Source organism: Acomys minous (assembly GCF_964271855.1).
Source record: "Acomys minous genome assembly, chromosome: 13".
NCBI classification, from domain to species: Eukaryota; Metazoa; Chordata; class Mammalia; order Rodentia; family Muridae; genus Acomys; species Acomys minous.
Genome location: NC_140495.1, coordinates 105,392,344 through 105,412,087, shown reverse-complemented (window position 1 = coordinate 105,412,087; position 19,744 = coordinate 105,392,344). Strand labels below are relative to the sequence as shown.

The 19,744-nt window shown below is 48.3% G+C and overlaps 1 protein-coding gene across 4 annotated transcripts; it reads right to left on the bottom strand.

Moving 5' to 3' along the window:
* Positions 1 to 454: 454 nt before the first annotated feature.
* Positions 455 to 11,546, bottom strand: U2AF1 (U2 small nuclear RNA auxiliary factor 1). Of its 4 annotated transcripts, XM_084752499.1 has the most exons (9): positions 11,419 to 11,531; positions 10,789 to 10,893; positions 8,386 to 8,473; positions 5,067 to 5,133; positions 2,287 to 2,336; positions 2,106 to 2,204; positions 1,643 to 1,776; positions 1,461 to 1,553; positions 455 to 741 (listed from the first exon to the last, which is right to left on the bottom strand). In XM_084752499.1, the coding sequence occupies exons 5-9, from the start codon at positions 2,314 to 2,316 to the stop codon at positions 597 to 599; spliced, it is 501 nt and encodes a 166-aa protein (XP_084608625.1). In that variant the 5' UTR covers positions 2,317 to 2,336; positions 5,067 to 5,133; positions 8,386 to 8,473; positions 10,789 to 10,893; positions 11,419 to 11,531; the 3' UTR covers positions 455 to 596. The 4 variants fall into 4 exon arrangements, with proteins under 4 accessions (XP_084608625.1, XP_084608624.1, XP_084608623.1 ...); XM_084752498.1 differs by lacking the exons at positions 5,067 to 5,133; positions 10,789 to 10,893 and adding an exon at positions 5,915 to 5,981 and having other exon boundaries at positions 11,419 to 11,546; XM_084752497.1 differs by lacking the exon at positions 10,789 to 10,893 and having other exon boundaries at positions 11,419 to 11,546.
* Positions 11,547 to 19,744: the final 8,198 nt, after the last annotated feature.

The following is a 19,744-nucleotide window of genomic DNA, read 5'->3' as shown; positions in this document are numbered from 1 at the left end:
CCTAAACTTTGTGACCCTACCTCAAGAACATGGGGCTAGCACTTTTAGAAAAGAAACTGCAGGGGCTGGAGAGATAGATGGCTCAGAGGTTAAGAGCACTGTCTGTTCTTCCTAAGGTCCTGAGTTCATTCCCAGCAACCACATGGAGGCTCACAACCATCTATTATGAGATCTGGTGCCCTCTTCTGGCCTGCTGACTCATATGCAGGCAGAATACTATATAAATAGTAATATTTTTTTTGTTTTTGTTTTTTTCGAGACGAGGTCTCTTTGTGTAGCCTTGGCTGTCCTGGACTCACTTTGTAGACCAGGCTGGCCTTGAACTCACAGCGATCCGCCTGCCTCTGCCTCCGCCTCCCGAGTGCTGGGATTAAAGGTGTGTGCCACCATGCAATAAATAAATCTTAAAAAAAAGAAAAAGGAAAATGCACTTTACAAGAAGTCATACCAATACTGTATTGTATCACTACAAATTTTATTCAGAAACCCATCTTTGTTTTTTTTTTGTTGTTTTTTAAAAAAAAAATCCCATTATGAACTGGCTTGTCAACCAACTACAACACTGTCTAGCAGACACACGGTAAAAACGGCTCGGCTCAGAATCGCCCAGATCTTTCCCTGTCTCTTGACCGCCTCCTGTCACGCTCTCGTCCTCCACCACCTCCACCTCCACCGCCGCCACCACGCCCACGGTCTCTGGACCTGGAACGCCGCTCCCGAGATCGGGACCTGGATCTATGCCTGGACCAAGGACAAGAAAATGGCATCAGAAGCAGAGCACAGACAGCCCTGACTGCAGAGATGACACATGAAGCCAGTGGTTTGCAAACCCCAAGTATGAAACACACTTCAATTTTACATGCTATCTTCAGGAAGAATGCACCTCCAAACTGAACATGTGTGGTGTACTTGGCATTCTATCGTTTTTAAAACTAACTCAAAAGCTGTGGGAAATCAGCACAGAACAGACACCCGCTGACCTGCCAGCACAGCTCGTCTCCACCCTGACCTGCTCCTTAGGACTTGCTAGGCAGAGTCCATCTGGCCAATTTTTAGGGCGGGAGAGCTGCTTCTTGCTGACAATAAAAGCAATTGCAACAATGTCTATGTTCTGAGCCATGTGTAAGGAGAGGGAGAGAACCATCTAGAAGCAGTGAACTCACAAGGCTCATCCTGACCCCTGCTGGGATACAGGGATAGCAAAGAGCCCAGCACCCCCCTGTATGTAGGCAGTACAGTGGGTGGCCCTAGTGCCTGCATAGCCTCCTCCCCGACAACACAGGCAACACCAGACAACTGGCACACCATCCAAATCCCCCAAAGCCATGCGCAGCTGTGGAGCACAGGTGCCTCTCTGTACAGCAGGGGCAGGCTTCCCCCAGGCACTCTGTATTGAAATGATGACTAAGACCTAAGCAGACACTGGGGAGCCGTCCACTTCACCATGCACCAGGACTCACTTCTTGCGCCGGCGCCCATACAGCTCCCGTCTCAGCTCTCTCGAGATCGGCTTCAGATGCATGAAGTTACAGAAGCCTCCTCTCGTGCACTCTCTGTGGGTCACACCCAGACGTGTTAGTTACACTGTGCCCATGCTGACTGAGCACTGTCCCCCACCAGAGCTGTGCGTACCCTTCCTTACCCCATTTCGTACTGGCGACAGCAGGCTTCCCTGAAGTCAGTCACTGGGGACAGCTCTGCATGGATGGGCTGCCCATTAAACCAGCGATTATTCAAGTCGATCACAGCTTTCTCCGCATCCTCCTCACGTCGGAACTGGAAAGGCAAACCAAAGTGCTTGCCACTCCGCTCCTGTGTGGAGGCCTAGTTCTCCACCCGCCTACTGTTACACACGCAGAGGCAGAACACTTATGGGCTGATGCAGTAGAGCTAAAAACCCTCCCAACCCTCATGATGGACCCAGGAAGCTAGTGTTGCCTTCCCTTTTAACTCCAGTCCACAAAGAGCACCCCTAAGTGCTACTCTGGAAAAGGAAACAAAGTATACCGACTAATCCCAGCCAGTCCAAGCAGCTTCTACCCAGCTACTCCTCACTAGAGCCACAGCCACCAGGATGGCGACCCACAGCGCCCATCTGTCTGTACCTTGACATACACGTTCCCCACCAGGTGGTCTCCTAGGTTGTCACACACATTCATCTCCTCAACCTCTCCGTACTTTTCTTCCATTTCAGTGAAGACTTCCTGAAGGGGAACACAGCTTGATGAGCACTGCACACCGCCCGCCCCCATGGCAGCCACCCTCCTGCCTTGTCCCGACACTTACCTCGAAGAACTCATCGTAGTGCTCCTGCATCTCCACATCACTCACGGCACCTGCAGTCAAAGACACCCCGCTGGTGAGCGCCCTGCAGCCTTGCCGTCCTCAAGCTCAACTGCTACAGTGACTGTCTAGAGGACGCCAGGCCAGAGCTGCACGCTACAGGAGCACCGACTTGCTTGTGCCTTGGAGTTGCTGAGATCTTAAATGCCCACCACCTCAGTCCTGGCTACCAAGACCACAGCCAGCTTTAGTTGGTACCAAAAGGGCCACACAAAGTTCAAGGAAAAAGGTGACTCTTGGATCAAGACATTTAAAAATAAAAATGTTTTCCTTAAGACTGGAGGCCAGGTAAGCACACTGATTTCCCCTTTATTAGGTCAAAGTGGAAACTGCACCCAGGGCGAGTGATCAAGAGCTCGTGTGTCTTTACACACTGCCAAGCACTGGCTGCTGGAAAACGCTTCCTGATGTGATGGAAACCAAAGCCACCAGACGTCAGCATTTTGGATGTCTCGTTACAAAGACAGTTAGACCTTGTTGGAGGTGTTTCCAACCTTTGCACCAAGTTTACTCTGTCAGCCACCCTCAGTACTGTGAAGTCATGGCTGTTCATGAGCACTTTTGGCCAGGCTCAGGCTATTCCAGCAAGCACTACCTCAGCCTCAATCCAAGACACCACAGACCAGTGGGGTGAAGAGCTGGCAAGGGCCTGGTAGGGATTTGGCTTGTTGGCCAGGCCGGGTCTTTGACCGACCCCTTCTGTGAGCTGTATTTCTGGACAAGAGGAAAGCCCACAGACACTTGCCTCTTTTGGTGCCCACCAAGGGCATCTTGGGTGGGTATGGGGCAGTGTCTTGGAGCTTGCTCAAAAGTCTTTTGGTATCTGAAACTAAGAGCTAACCCACATTCTGATTATGACAACGTCAGCTCCCCTCTAACCTCTATCTGGAGTTGTTTTAGATATTTTGAATTTTGAGGAAATGAGCTGGCCTGAAAACCCAAATTTAATTGAATGCACCAGGCTCTCTTGACAAGAGCCTGCCCCGTATGTGGTGCCTGACCAAACCTTCAGGGGTGCCCAGGCCTGCTTGAGAAGGCTTAGAAAGCAAAGGCTTAGGAGCCTGTTCCACAGGCAGACTGTGGCAGTTAAAGGCAAGGCCTTCTGTATTCAGGTGGAATGAGAACAGGAAAAAGTACCCCCACACCCAAAGCTCTAGGCTTTAACGTCTCTGAAAGACACTGGTGGTTTTAGGACAGCTACACTTAATCCAGTCCAGTTTCCATCAGTCAAAAGGACTGAGACCAGCACCCAGGACACGGACCAGACAGAACACCAGTGGGCTCAGTGTATTCTAAGTACTACAACTTAGAAAACGACTACTTTCCTTACAGAAATGCTACTCTTAAAGCTGAGATTCACATTTAACTTTAATTTGTGTATCTAAAGTGCATTCCTCTACACGTGTCGAGGTGGTAACTACTTTGCTCTAAAATGAAGAGTTAGTTTCATTTACTTTCTACAACCTGGACCCCCAAGATTGGAAGATTTAATAAGAGCCGAAAAGTCAGTTTACAGTACACTTCAAAATGTGAATTGCAAATAGACAGCAAACACAGCATCCTGTCAGTAAAGCAGAGTCCCCAAGTGATCAACCAGGCAATGAAGAACAATCATTGTTACCAAGCACCTGTTTTCCATTTGCTTGTACCCCAGGGCAGGAATATGAACAAACATTACTTAATCAAGCCACACATAAACACTTCCCTCCTCCTACAGACCTTATTTCTAAAAATGAAAAAATAAAACCAAGTATGTAAACCAGGGGTTGATCGCCAGGTGACTGCTCTCTCACTTTAGAGACTGCTCTAGTGTCAGGTCAGGGTCAGCACGGCACAACACCTGGCCCCTCAACGAGCACCAGATGCCTCCTGGTCTGGGCAGCTCCAACGGGCAGTGGCCCTGGGACCATCTATTTACCCAGGGTAGGCCAACCAAGACATGTAGGTTGGGGTTTTTAGCCTTTGGCCATCCAAGGGGAGTCTACCTTGGGTTTGGACACGACTTCATCCCAGTGTTCCATTGTAGGCAATCACAACCTAAGTATAGTAACTCCCAGCACATGAAGAAATCTGCAGTGAGTGTTTACTGATGCAGGTTCAAGCTGTTGCCCCATGAGTACCCTTTATTACCAGATGCAGCACGCTACCTCCCAGAAGCTCAAGATGCTATCTATGCAAAGTGGGCGCCTGGACTCCGAGCATCTTTTCTGCGGAGTGCTCTTCTGGTCAGCACACCTGCATGCGTCAGTGCGGGCTGCAGACCCTCACCTGGGAAACACTCAGAACAAGGCCCTCACGTAAGAGGGTGACCTCTGACATGCAGTTTATGGAAATGAGGCTAGTGAGTGACAAAATCTGAAAAGTTCTAAGCAATTTGCACTGAGTTCCAGAAAGCGAGAGAGCCGTTCAGATGCTGCTGCTCTTCAGAGGGAAGAGCAGACCTCGAACACTGTAATCCCAGTGCATCCCAGGGTGACGGTCCAAGTGCGGAGGGAACAAAGAGCAGCAAGTCCCAACTACTTCAGGGGTGCCCTTGCCAGTCACTGTCATCCTGACTAAGGGACAGGAACTCAGATCTCCAGCAGGTGAGAGGGGACAACAGCTCCTGCCACCTCTAGGAACGTGGGCGGCTCTTGACACTAGCACAGCAGACCAGGTGGAGTGGACACTGAGCTCTGACACGCAAGCCCAGGGAACCGGGGAAGGAACTTGTATGAACTTACAGCGCAAACCGTCAGCAGACTGGGAAGAGTTTTGAGGGTTACGGTAAATGTTCAAGAGGGCAATGGTCTGAAATACAAAACGCAACAACTTTATATTATGGAAATTGAATGTACACACTTCACCGGCTGCCTGTGACGATCGCTTCAGTTGAGTCAGTGCTGAAAAGAGAGCAGGTTATTTCTCTAGAGCAGAGGTGTCCCCTAGGTTGGTGGCTGTCTTGAACTACGCTAACACTGCAGTGCTGGGAGATCTCATGAGATGCCAATATTGCACGTCTGCCCACAGCGGACTCTCCACTGCCAAGTGCCAGCCAAGCAAGGACGGCACTGGTTCTTAGCTGACGAGACTGAGAGGAAAAGTGCTCACACCTGAGACCAACCAAGGGCTGTACCAGAGAAATGCAATATCTCATGCCATGAAATCTCCACTTCCTAGAGGAAAAATCATAATGGTGAAATAAAACCCACACTTACTGGGCAACTTACCTTGTTGACTCCTTAATATTCCTACCATTTTAACTTTACAGAAAGAACTTAAGAAAGGCCAGGGTTCAGTCACGGTAAAGGCCAGCAATTGGCTACCCGGGTTAAAACCCACTTCATGTGGGCAGGTACTCTTGTGACAAATGTTAGTCAACAGGAGAGGCCGGCCAGTGACTTTCCCTAGGAGAAGCGCCTCCTGAGCGCCTGTGGCCCGTCAAGTTCTGGCTGTGCGCCACGCGGTTCCAGCACCGTGTCCTGTTTGCAACAGCTCTATGTCAGCAGCTCAGAGCCAGCGTTAGGTCTCAATTAAGAGTGGGCTCTTGAACACCATCGTTTAAAAAAATTTCTCCAACTGTGGGACTTACAGTGTGAGCCGTCAGCCGTCTGTGCACTGTTTTGGGGATTACGATAGATGTTTTGAATCAAGATGGTCTGCGGGGAAAAAAAAAATAAAAAGGGGAATTCTACTGGCTGCTGTGCATATATTAGACAATTGCAAAGAGACAGTTTGTTTGCAAACGGTTAACGTTTGTTTTTTGTTTTGCCACAAGTCAGACACTTGTGTCTTGTGCAGAGTATACCAAAACCATCATATTATGAAAACAGAGTTTGAGCAGTGACTTGGGTCAAGTCAGCCAGCAACCAAGAAGGAACTGTATCCGTTGTTGTTTTGAGTGGTCCCCATTACCAATGATAAAGTGCTTCTATACAAGAGAAGAGAACACTAACATTTTCTTGTACTTCAAGCCAGCACACAAGAACATGTTAAAAAGTCACATAATAATCATATTCCCCACACAGTTATCTCTCTTAACCAAATGCATACTTCAACTGTATGCAGCACTCAAGGTCTCTTAGCAAAACAGCCACACCCGTTGTCTTGGATACCTGACTCTTATTTACACTTTCTTGGTGGGTCTCTGTTTACATAATACAATAGTTAAAACATTTGCTCTTTTGCGATCCTTCTTTTAAAGAAAAAATCCTTTTAGCCCTTGTGCTTTAAACTGGATCAGGCAGACTTGAAACCTTACACTGTACCGTTCTTCTTAAAATCAAGTTGTCTGAAAAAACAAACCATGTTTAAGTTAGTAAGCTAATATAGTACATCAATCTCACGTCCACATCACTAGAGCTTACAAAGAAACCCACCCTAATTACACTACGTTATGCTAGCAACAGACTGCGTGACCCACAGCACAGACGGCCTCTCAACAACCTGCTATAAAGAAAGCAACTCTAAGTGCTCCGCAGACCAGTGAGCTTGGCTTCCAGCTGTGCTCAAAGGGTGTAGGGTAGGGAACAGTGTTTGGGACACAGGTCTGCTGCGGGAACCCACCTGGGAGGAAGGCTGAACATCAGACCACACACCCTGAACCACTGAGTCCTCTACCACCCTGGGCCTGCACCTTCATAAGTTTTTCAGAGCTGACTTTACCCAGCTTCCAACTGGGAGCAAAGTGGACGCCTGGTCCCTGCAGGTCTCCCCAGTACTGAGGCATACAGAGCTGCTCACTGTAGTGAAAGCAATGTAAAGGGGAAGCTAGTTACTTGACTAGCCAAGCCAACACAACCGAGGCTGTTACTCTATCATTGATCTACAGGGCCTGCTCTTCCCTACTTTGTTCCAGGCCGTAGTGCTTAGGCAGCAACGGCTTTTGGATCGTAAGAACAGTCTCTCTGCCCACCACCTCACATGCATGTTAACCAGCACAAGGACACTGACGGCATGCAGGGTCAGCAGCCTACAACCACCCACCGCGTCAGGTAGGAGATTTTGTTAATAATCATCAGACAAACACCACACTCATAACACAGTTTAAAGCAGCTGCTCTGATAGTCTTAAAATTCACAGAGAGGGACACTTTTAGGGTCATTAGAGGACAGACACCTCCTACACTAACCACGGGATAGTGAGGGATGATCAGGAAGGAAAGTTATCATGCTTTCTCCTCTAAAACATCCAATACTGGGGGCAGGAGAGATGGCTCAGGGATTAAGAACACTGTTTGCTCTTCCAAAGGTTCCAAGTTCAATTCCCAGCACCCACATGGTGGCTCACAACCATCTGTAATAAGATCTGGTGTCCTTTTCTGGTGTGCAGGTGTACATGCATGAAGCACATACACACAATAAATAAATCTTAAAAGCAAAACAAAACAAAACTATCCAAGGCATAGTTTCCTGAGGGCTTACATTCTAAAAGCAAGATCCCTTTCTCCCTCCTTTTATCAAATGGGGAATGTGGGGGGGGGGGGGGGACTGTGGGGTTTTCGAAACAGGGTCTCTCTGTGTAGCCTTTGCTGTCCTGGACTCGCTTTGTAGACCAGACTGGCCTCGAACTCATAGCGATCTGCCCCCTGCTTCTGCCTCCCAAGTGCTGGGATTAAAGGCGTGCACCACCACAGCCTGGCCTATCATTAAGTTTCTATGATCACGATGCCTTAGGGGGTCATCTTGGGCATTAGACCATGCTGGATCTGCTGACACTCATGCCAAATGCCTTGCCCAGTGACTGCATCACTACTGCCCAGGGAGCAGAAATCCCTCTGTATCCACCAGTGTCTCTCCATACGGGGAAGAACAGGGCAGTGAACCTCAGCTGCAGCCAACATCCAGCCATATTTTAAGAAGTTCCTCTAAGGTTAAGAACAGCAAGGCTTTCCACTGGGGTGGGTCCATCACCCTCTGCAACAAATGCAAAATAAAACTAGAGGGAAAAAAAATGAGCTGCTAAATGCACGAAAACATTAACTGCCCCTGAAAGCAGAAGAACTTTTGATAATTGATGTTAGGAAAACAAATACATAAATAAATAACCCAACAACACACAAACCTGGCTAAAGGTCGGTTTATTGTGCAACCGAGAACATCTGTCTCCATGACGGCATGCTCCGATTTTAAAATAAAATGAACAGTTGACTCTGTAAGGGAAAATAAGATCCGATTAGTTCTGGAAAGATGTGGCAGAAACACCATTACCTTGATCCTACTTCCCAGCTCCTTTTCTTCCAGATGACAGAAGTTAGGCAGTTCTTGCTGGCTGTTTCCTCTTGCAGACAGTATGTCAGTGGTTGTTACCCTAGCTCCCCACAGAAGTGTTCTAACTCTAACCAGCTTCCTGTTACTCCAAACCCCCTCTCTGTTTAATATTTTCTTTGCTTTTTTAAAGACTGTCTCACTCTGGGTCCTGGAAGCCACCTATAAGAACAGGACACTGACAACAAGGTGCTGTCTCCGGAACTGAGGCGTGTGCATACCCACATGCCGAGTGCTGTCATTATCTAAAGAGAACTGCAAGGCACGCTGAGGCTTTCTCCAACTCATCTACCAACCAAGAGGGAAGCTCCAAACTGGTCTGCAGCCACCAGGTGTCTTGGCTTCACCTCAGTGCAAATGTGCTATTCAGAGACCCAGCCTGCCTGAGAAACCACACAGGAGCATCTCGCCTGCCATCAATGCCCTTAGTACTACAGATACTCCGTGCAGCCACAAGCAATCAAAGCCGTCGTGGTGTGAACAGTTACTTGGTACAGCTTCCCTTCAGAAGCCAGCTGCAGAGGGAGGAATGCTGCCTCACTGATACTTTTAGTGGACCACGAAGACCAGTTATCCTCTCCTGATGATCAGGAAGTAATCTAAGTTCCTCAGGGGAGGAACCTGATGAACAACTGTGCTCCCAGCACTTGGGAAGCAAAGGCAGTGGGATCTCTGAGTTCGAGGCCAGCCTGGTCTACAATGCAGGTTCAGGACTGCCAAAGTTATACAGAGAAACCCTGTCTCGGGGGTGGGGCAGGGAAGAAGTACAAGGAAAAAAAGGGTGATTTCTATCAGACAAGCTGGGCCTAGAAAAATATAACTTATAATAATATCACCACTAAATATTTAATTAGTAAAGACCCACACTTTCCCCCTTTAAAAAACCCCAAAGTTAAGAGGCACCCCATGCACCTGTTTCAGATGTAATAACATAAGTAACCTAGTTTTTTGTTTGTTTAATTGCTGCGCAGTGGTGGTGCACACCTTTAATCCCAGCACTGAGGCAGAGGGAAGCATATCTCTGAGTTTAAGGCCAGCATAGTCTGCAAAGTTGAGTCCAGGACAGCTACCCAATGTTACAGAGAAATCTTGTTTCCGAAGACCAAAACCAACCAACCAAAAAATCCTAAATAGTTTGCTAAGATGGCCCTTCAACACAGCTATGAACCCAGGGCCAGACTACTATGCCCTAAGTTCTGTAAGTCCCAGCCCTTAGGCATCAAGGCAGGGAAACCTCATGGCAGAACTGGCACACACATTTCACTATGTTCCAGGCCATCTTCTCTGTAACCCCAGCATTTAGGGACTGCAATCTTGCATAGCACCAAACAAATGTACATGTGAAACAGGACCTGTATGTAGTTCTGGCTGTCCTGGAACTCAGAGATCCACCTACCTCTGTCTCTGGAATGCTGGGACAAAGTGTACCATAACACCTGGTTTTGGACATTGATTTTAAAGTACTTTAAAGGTTCTATTTTTAACTACCTGTATGTGTGGGTAGGGATGTAATGCCTAAGTGCAGGGATGTGTGGTGGCAGAGGCAACAGATCTCTCCACATCTGGAGTTACAGGTGGCAGAGAAACACCAGACAGCATGAAGTGGATTCAGGGAACCAAACTCCTGGCCAATTCAAGAGCAGTTCACACTCTGAAGCACTGAGTCACCTCTCCAGTGCCTTTAATGTATTTTAGTCATCTTTTTTTTTTTTTTTTTTTTTTGTTTTTCGAGACAGGGTCTCTCTGTGTAGCCTTGGCTGTCCTGGACTTGCTTTTTAGACCAGGCTGGCCTCGAACTCACAGCGATCCTCCTGCCTCTGCCTCCCGAGTGCTGGGATTAAAGGCATGCGCCACCACGCCCGGCTTTTAGTCATCTTTTTACCACAACACACAGAGCCTTCCTCCATGACTTCCTGAGAAGGCGAATTTTATCCCATCTGATTCTCGGAAGACTGACCTAGACCTGACACCCAATAAAATGTCTCTAAAGTGACTGCCGATTTGGCCATGAGACTTTTAGAAACATTCCCTTTCAAACACAGTAGACTGTATAATAAAGGTCCCTGATCGGACAGCCTCCATCCTGGAAAATAGAACATTTTCAACAGTGAGAATGTGGCACCAAAAATGTTATCTATTGCAAATACCTGCATAAACCTAATAACAAAATTCAAAAATAGAAAGACGGGTGATTACTTACTGATAGCAGATTAAGCCAGACACTTAACTTTTAGGTTTTCAAAGTAGGAATGGTCCTTCAAAGCGTATGATGACATTTCCTTTACCCTAAGATTCGGCCGACACACTGAAAATGAGTATGGGCCACAATGGCATACAAATACATGCGGAACTATTGTTATTTTTTTCCACTTACCCTAACAGTTACCTACGGATATGCAAACCTTAAAAAAAAAAAAAAAGCGGGTCCACCAAGACTTAAGCAGGCGGAGGTTTATTCAGTCGGAACCGCTTCCAATCATCAGCCCCAGCGACTGAGTGCTCGCGAGCACGGTGCCACCGCACTTCCGACACGACACTCAAAGCCCGAAGTTGCAAGAAACGTGTTTAACTCGCCACAGGAGGCTGGGGCGGCGGCAGGAGCGCGGCGTGGAGCAGGGCCCCGCGTAGAACCCGGCGTGGGGCACCGTGGAGCCCTAGGCGCCGAGGCCCAGCCCGAGCCGCCCGGCCCACGAGGCAGCGGGGCCAAGCCGCGCGAGGCCGCCAGGGCCGAGCCACCCGCTAGACCTGGACGCGACCGCCGCTTGCCTCGGCCAGCACCCGTTGCCCGTTACCGCCTCCGCCCAGGTCCCGGCAGGGCGGCCCTACTCACTTGTCTTTCTCGGTGCCGAAGATGGAGGCCAAGTATTCCGCCATTTTCCAGCGGACGAGTCCGACTCGGCAGTCGACGCCGCCGACTGTATCGACGTCCGCGGGAGACGTCACCGGACGCGACGGCGCTCCCCCCGCCCCCCGCCCGCCCGTCGTAGAGGCGCCGCCCAATTGGGAGAGACGCTGCTTGCGCGGAGGCGGGACGAAGAGCGGGCGGAGGCTCCACCCTCCGGCTCTGGCGCCTGCGCACTCCCTGCCGTCCTGGTGGGTCCCGCGCGCAGCGGCTCCGCGCGTGCTCAGCACCGCAGTTTCCCGCTCCCGCCGCTGGGACCGCGCCCTCTCCCCTTGTTGGCTGTCCTGTCCCAGACCTCCCACTGGTGCAGCTGTAGACAAGATTCCCTGTCTGGCTTCCTTGAGGAATTGAAACCTATAGCTCACCAGCTCACCTTCAAATTACCAAATTTCTAGGCAGAGCCTAATCCCGTTATCTGAGGCTGAGACCCAGGCTGTGGGGTCATCTTTCTTGGTTTGATGACTTTGCCTGCTGTCTCTGCCCATAGAGCCTCTTCCACCCGAGGACGAACCCGGAGAAATCAATTCCTACTGGTTCCCAAGCCCTTGAACACACAAGGCATCTTTTCACTTTCTGTTTTGTTTTTAGCTTTGTCCAGATAGGGTTTCTCTGTTGTAGCCCTGGCTGTCCTGGAACTCACTCTGTAGACCAGGCTAGCCTTGAACTCAAAGATGCACCTTCCTTTGCTTCCTGAGTGCTGGAATCAAAGGCGTGAGCCACCACCACCTGCCTCTAAATCATATTTTTTGATTTCTTGTTGTTTTGAGACAAGTTCTCTTTATTATGTAGCTTTGGCTGCTGCTGCTGGTGGTGGTGGTGGCGGCGGCACATGCCTTTAAATTGGGAGACAGGCAGGTAGAACCTGAGTTCAAGGTTAGCCTGGTATACAGAGTGGGTACCAGGCCAGCCAGGGCTACCCAGAGAAACCAACCTTGTCTGGAAAAAGGAGAGAGAGAGAGAGAGAGAGAGAGAGAGAGAGAGAGAGAGAGAGAGAGAGAGAGAGAGGGAATATTTATAAGTGCATATGTGGGAATATCTTTGCCAGTAATGGAGCTGGCAGTGAGGATGCCGCCATATGTCAGGGAGTGGTTACGCTGGTCATGACAAACTGCAAAGTAGCAGGAGCAGCTGAACTTTAAAGGTGAGCATGAATATGCAAATGTGCCAGGGTGGAAAGCCACCTGTCGCCATGGAAAGCTCCTTACCCGGAAACAGCTGAAAACCACCCTGGCAGGTTTTCTGTGAATCTGCTGTGTGGAAAACTATAGTTTGAGCAGGTGCCAGGGCCTGAGGAGGCCGGGTGGGCTAAGAGAGGGACAACAGGTGGCACGGTGAAGCTGGCAGGGTGGAAAAGGCTTCAGGTGTGAACTTGGGCATTTTGCCTCTTATGCAAAGGAACCAGGAAATGTGCCCTGCCTGGCTGGCTTGTGTAGGTTCCATAAACTCCCAACAGATAAGCTGGCCTGAAAGAAAACGCAGGCTTTGATATTCTGCACAGCCGCTCAACACATCCTGAACGTCTTTTGAATAGTCATGTTTCTGACATTTACTTGTCCCTCTCTTTGTGAAAGAAGTTTTATTTCCTTTAAGACAGAGACGATAAATGCCTTGAGAAGTATTGGGATGTCCCACCACTGATAGGTAGATATTGGCACTGTCTGTCTTTGCAAGACTTAATGCTAACACCACCACATTCACAATTGCAAATGTTTAGACAATTGAGCCGGGCATGGTGGTGCGCGCCTTTAATCCTAGCTCTCAGGAGGCAGAGGCTGACGGATCTCTGTGAGTTCAAGGCCAGCCTGGTATGCAAAATGAGTCCAGGACAGCCAAGGCTACACAGAGGAAACCCTGTCTCGAAAAACAAAAACAAACAAACAAACAAAAAAAAACAAAACAAGGCTGGGCATGGTGATGCACACCTTTAATCCCAGCACTTGGGAGGCAGAGGCAGGCAGCCTCTTCACTCTGTGCTCCCATGGTCTCTGGGGCAAAGCAATTCTTTTTCTTTTTTAAATTTTGTTTTGTTTTTAATTTTAATGCTTTTGAGAGACAACGTTTCTCTGTACCCCTGGCTGTCCTGGAAGTCATTCTGTAGACCAGGCTAGTCTTGAACTCAGAGATAAGCCTGCCTCTGTCACCCAAGTGAATCCACCACCACTTGGATTTTGTCCTTTTTTTGAGACAGGATCTCACTATGCAGCCTTGGTTGTTCTGGAATTTACTATATAGACCAGGCTGGCCCCAAATTGGCAGACCCACCTGCCTCTGCCTTCCTACTGCTTGTATTACAGGTCTGAGCCACCATACCCACCTTGGGACCACTGTATTAAAAACAACCCAAGTCAAGCCAGGCAGTGGTGGTACACGCCTTTAATCCTAGCACTTGGGAGGCAGAGGCAGGCAGATTTCTGTGAGTTCTGGTGTACAGATAAGTTCTAGGACAGCCAGGCTACACAGAGAAACCCTGTCCAGAAAAATTAAAACAAACCAAAACAATCCCCTACCCCACCCCCCACAAAAAAAAACCCCATCACCACCACCACAACAAAAACAAAACAACACCTAGGCCAACTCTGGCATGGTGGTGCACAGCTTTAAGGCCAGTCCTCAAGAATCAAAGTCCGTAGAGTCTGGTAATTTAAGGCCTGCCTGGTCTACACAGCAAGCTCCAGAAGAGCCAGGACAAGATAGAGACTCTTTCTCAGAAAAACCCAAAACCAACCCAACCCAAACAAATAGTAATAGAAAACAAAAACAAAAACAACAACAACAAAAAACCCAGCTCAGTCATACATCTGGGGACTTAGGCTCTTACTTCCTAGTGCTGCCTCAGAAGTTGAGACTCCCTTCCATTCCCTCTGATGCCCACTTTGTTTGTTTGTTTTGTTTTGTTTTTTGAGACAGGATTTCTCTGTATAGCCTTGGCTGTCCTGGACTCGCTTTGTAGACCAGGCTGGCCTCCAACGCACAGAGATCTATCTGCCTCTTCCTCTGCCTCCCAAGTGCTGGGATTAAAGGTGTGCACCACCAAGCCGGGCTCTGATGCTCACATTTAATCTCAGGACCACTAACCGTGACCCTGCTGGCTCATAAGGTATCAATATAGACAAGGCATTTAGCACAGCCCACTTAAGTTTAAAGCGTTCCCAGCAATCAACATTAGAAAGATCCCAGTGTGTAATTACCTTGTATTTAACAAGTCACTTTATTACTATTTAGGTAGTAGTGACCAGACAGTCAACTGGAAGCCAGGTGTAATGCGATCCCTCTGCTAGCATGAATTATTTAGTTGCAAAAATGTGATCGCATTTTATTTGGAATCCTGGAGCCAGCCCTGATAGGTCATAAAATAGATACTATTTGTTCTTTGTTTTCAGTTGATACTGGTTAGTTTGTTTCAATGTTTTCTGAAAGAATGCCGCTAATTTCCTTCTATTTCCATGATCCTTGCAAATGAGACTTTGTAACTATTTGTATCAAGATGTGTACTCTTTGAGAGAAAGTTCAGCCACAGGGCAGTTCACAGCTGTCCGGAATTCTAGTTCCAGTGCCCTCTTCTGGTCTCTTTGGGTACTGCATACAAATAGTGAGCACACAGACATTTAGCCACACACTCATACACACATAAAATAAAAATTACAAAATTTGGGCTGGAGAGATGCCTTAGCACTTAAGAGCACCAGATGCTCTTCCAGAAGACTTGGGTTCATTTCCCAGAACCCATGTGGCTCACAACTGTCTATAACTCCAGTCCTAGGAGTCTGACACCTAGAACTGTAGTGTTTTGGGGGATTTTTTGTTTTTGTTTTTTGAGACAGGGTTTCTCTGTGTAGCCTTGGATGTCCTGGACTCACTCTGTAGACCAGGATGGCCTCGAACTCACAGCGATCCGCCTGACTCTGCTGAGATTAAAGATGTGTCTCATGCCGCGTCCCCTCCCACCCCCCACCTCCTATGCCTGCTCTCCTTTCTTACAAATCTCTTTCCATATTTACTACTTAGAGTATGTTTAATGTCCCACAGAGTTTATTTTTAAACTGTTTTTAATTAATTTAAAAAAATTTATGTGTATGGTTATTTTGTATGCATATATGTCTGGTGCCCAAGGACTCTAGAGGAGGACAACAGGTCCGTTGGAACTAGAATGGCAGGGCATGTGTGTGTGAGCCACTATGTGGGTGCTGGGAATTGAATCTGGGTTCTCTGGAAAAGCAGCAAATTCTTTCAACAGCTGAGCCACCTCTCCAGACCTACCTACAATAATCTTAAAAAATGTTTCCTAGGGACTGGAGAGATGGCTCAGCAGTTAAGAGCACTGGCTGCTCTTCCAAAGGTCCTGAGTTCAATTCCTGGCAACTACATAGTGGCTCACAACCATCTGTAATGGAATCTGATGCATTCTTCTGGTGTGCATGAAAACAGAACACTCATGTACATAAAATGAATAAGTAAATCTTTTTTAAAAAAGTGTTTCCTAGCTATTTGCAACTCCACTTAGTTACATAGCCAACTTTTTTTTTTTTGAGACAGGGTTTCTCTGTGTAGCCTTGGCTGTTCTGGATTCACTTTGCAGCCCAGGCTGGCCTCAAACTCACAGAGATCCACCTGCCTCTGCCTCTCAAGTGCTGGGATTAAAGGTATGTGCTACCACCATCTGGCTCACAGCCAATTTTTAAATTAGGTTGTTTTCTTTTTCTTTTTGGTCTGTGGAGACAGGGTTTCTCTGTGTAGCTGTGGCTGTCCTGGTTGTAGACCAGGCTGGCCTTGAACTCACTGAGATTGGCCAGGCTGGCCTTGAACTCACTGAGATTGGCCAGCCTCTGCCTCCTAGTGCTGGGATTAAAGGCAAGCACCACCACACCCTGCTCATCTAGATTGTTTTAGTAAGGTTTTAAAGAATTATTATTTGTTGTTGTTGTTGTTGTTGTTGTGTGTTATAAGGTTGCCCAGGGCTTGGGAAGGACAGCAGGGGATGACTGCTCATGGGTCTGGGCTTCTTTTCCTGGGACTTGCTGGGTGTGGTGGCTCATATTTGTACCTCAGGAGTCTGAGGAAAGATGGCTGCCACTAGTTCAGGATAATCTTTGGCTACATCATGAGTTCCAGACTAGCCTAGGGGCACATAAAGAAACCTTGTCTCAGAACAAAACAAAACAAGAACAAAAACCAACCAATCAGTCAAGCAAGCAAGCAAGCAAGCAAGCAAACAAACAAACAAACAGAAAACCAACCCAACCCAACCCAACCAACCAAACAAGCAAGTAAATCCTGAGTTATCCTGGAACTTAGTGGCAAGGGCCATGTCTCAGTGCTTGTCTCTGCTTGAAAACGTGGAGCTTGGGGTGCTGGGAGGAGAGAGCAGGAGGAGATGGGTTGGGTGAAACCAGGGAAGGAGAAGAATCTAGAACCAGAGGAACCAGAGGAGGCTAGTGGACACTCAGGAAGGACACTCCCAGGGAGTTTTGGCTGGGCGAGGCCATGAGCAAGGGTGGGGGGAGGCTTCGGTTTGGCTGACTGGGTATAAAACAACCATGGTTGGTGGGTTTCTGCTGGGTCTGCCACTTGCCATTAACGCAGGCCAGTTGCTGTAGTCGGCCCAGGCAGAACTCATGTGGGGAAGCCTGGTCTCTAGCGCCACCGTGTGGAGAGGTGGGGAATTTCCAAGGTGTGAACCAGGAGGGCTCTGCCTAGGAGGCCAGATGAAGGTTCTTCCGGAGGTGGGAGCAGGGTCCTGATAAAGGTGGCTCATGCCTTTCCTCTTTTTCTGCCCTTCTTTGTTGTGTTGTGGCATGATATGGCACCAAGACCTTTGTCAGGTGCCAAAACCATGCTCTTGGATTTCTCAGCTTGAGCCAAACAAATCTCTGTTCATTATAAATTATCCACTCTGAAGCAGTCTGTTACAGCAACAGAAAATAGGGAAAGATGTGCATAGATACCCCACGTGAAGTACAGTCATTAACAAGGCTTAAGACTTGTGTCTGGGACCCTCAGAACTTGGCTCATTCCAGGGCCTACCATGCAAAGTCCTTTGGCCAAGAGAGCTAGCATCTTTTTGTTGTTATTATTTTTGTTGGCTTTCGAGACTGGGTTTATTTGTGTATCCCTGGCTGTCCTGGAACTTGCTCTGTAGATTAGGCTGGCCTGAAAGACACAGAGATATGGCTGCTTTTGCCTCCAGAGTGCTGGAAGGCGTGCATCACTTTCACTCAATGTTAGGGATTTAAAAAAAAGATTTATTTATTATTATGAATAGAGTGCTCTGTCTGCATGTACACCCACAGGACAGAAGGGGGCATCAGATTGCATTCTGGATGGTTATGAGCCACCATGTAGTTGCTGGGAATTGAACTCAGGACCTCTGGGAGAGCCGACAGTGCCCTTAACCTCTGAGCCCATCTCTCCAGCCCCTGGGCTTTTTTTTTTTTTTTTTAATTTCAGATAACTGAGAAGAAAAAAAACCTCACCCTGAATGTGGGTGCCACCATTCATGGGCTGGGCGTGGCACAGATGAAAGGGAGAGCAGGGGCCTGGCATGGGAATGCATGCACCATTGTTTCTGTGCTTGAGTGCTGCTGTCTTGTGACTAGCTCTCTTGAGCTCCCGATGCTATGACTTCCATGCTATGGTGTCCTGGAACCTGGAACTGGGAACTGGAATAAACCCTTTTTGAGTTGAAGAGATGGCTCAGCAGTTAAGAGTACTTGCAGCTCTTTCACAGGACTGGAGTTTAACTCCCAGCACCCACATTGGGTAGATGCCCTCTGTGGGCATCTACACACAAGTGAAATTCCAACACACACACACACACACACACACACACACACACACACACACACACACACACACAAATAAAATAAATAAAATCTCACAGATAAAACACTAGGCCTGGGTGAGGTGGGTGGTGGCGTACATCTGAAATCCCAGCACTCAGGAGGCAGAGGCAGGTGAATCACTGTGAGTTCAAGGCCAGCCTGCTCTACAGAGCAAGTCCAGGACAGCCAGGGCTATCACACAGAGAAACCCTGTCTCAAAAAACAAAATACTGGGTGTGTTGGCACATGCCTTTAATCCCACACTCTGGAGGCAGAGGCAGGTAGATATTTGAGTTGGAGGTCAACTTGGTCTACAGAGTTCCAGGCTAGTCAGGGCTACATAGAAAAGCACTGTCTCACAATAAATAAATAAATAAATAAATAATACATAGGGCTGGAGAGATGGCTCAGTGGTTAAGGGCATTGCCTGATCTTCCAAAGGACCTGGGGTTCAATTCCCAGCACCCACACGGCAGCTCACAACTGTCTGCAACTCCAAGATCTGACACCCTCACACCAACCCATATAAATTAAAATTAAATAAAAATATTTTAAATAAATACTCTTTCTCCGTGGTCAGACCTGCCATTAGCAATGACTTCTAAATAATGAATAATCTTTTCCTTGTCTCATGAATACTTCGGGTGGTGAGTTAATTTCCTTGGCTTTTGTTACTGCATCTTGCAAGTATCTTTGCAGGTGGCCTTTCCTTTCTCTCCCCATGTCTAGAACTCCCTAAAGACAGTGCTTCCGCCAGCCGTCCTGTCAAATGGCGGGGTTCTCTATAACCCCTGGCGTCACCACCTGAAGGCTCCCTGGAAATAGAATCCCAGTCCTTCTGGAACCTTGGGTCGGGGCCGTTCTAGGGCTCCGTGGCTGGGTTCTGGTGCACAGAAAAGCCTCCGGCCCTCTGGAAATCGGCATAGCGAGGGTACATGCGCTGGCTCCTTGGAGGCACCCCCTGCCACCTGCACTTCCACCTGCACCATTTCCTGTCAATTTTGGGACCCACTTAAGCTTCACACTTTTGCCAAGAGTCTGCTTGTGTCACTGTGGTGCAGCCCCCTGTTGCAGCACTCTGAGGCCCCTGGGGGAAGAACAGAGCCAAGCAGGGTTGGAACCAGAACAATAGCGTTTGCTGCAGCATGGAAGATGTCTGACCACAAAGCCGGGGTCTCTCGTAGCCCAGGCTAGCCTCTGAGTCACTATGCAGCCAAGACTTGAAACTATAATTCTCCTGCCTCTGCCACCACATGCTGTGATCACAGGTATGTAGTACCCTACTCATTTTAATCAGGGTTCAGGATTGAACCCTGGATCGTATGCATGCTAGGCAAGCACCCTACCAAATGACCCACACCCCTAGTCCCAGTAAGGCTCTTTAAGCTTGCTCCTCCTCTGGGAGCTCCCTGAGGACCTGATCCCAGCATCTTCCT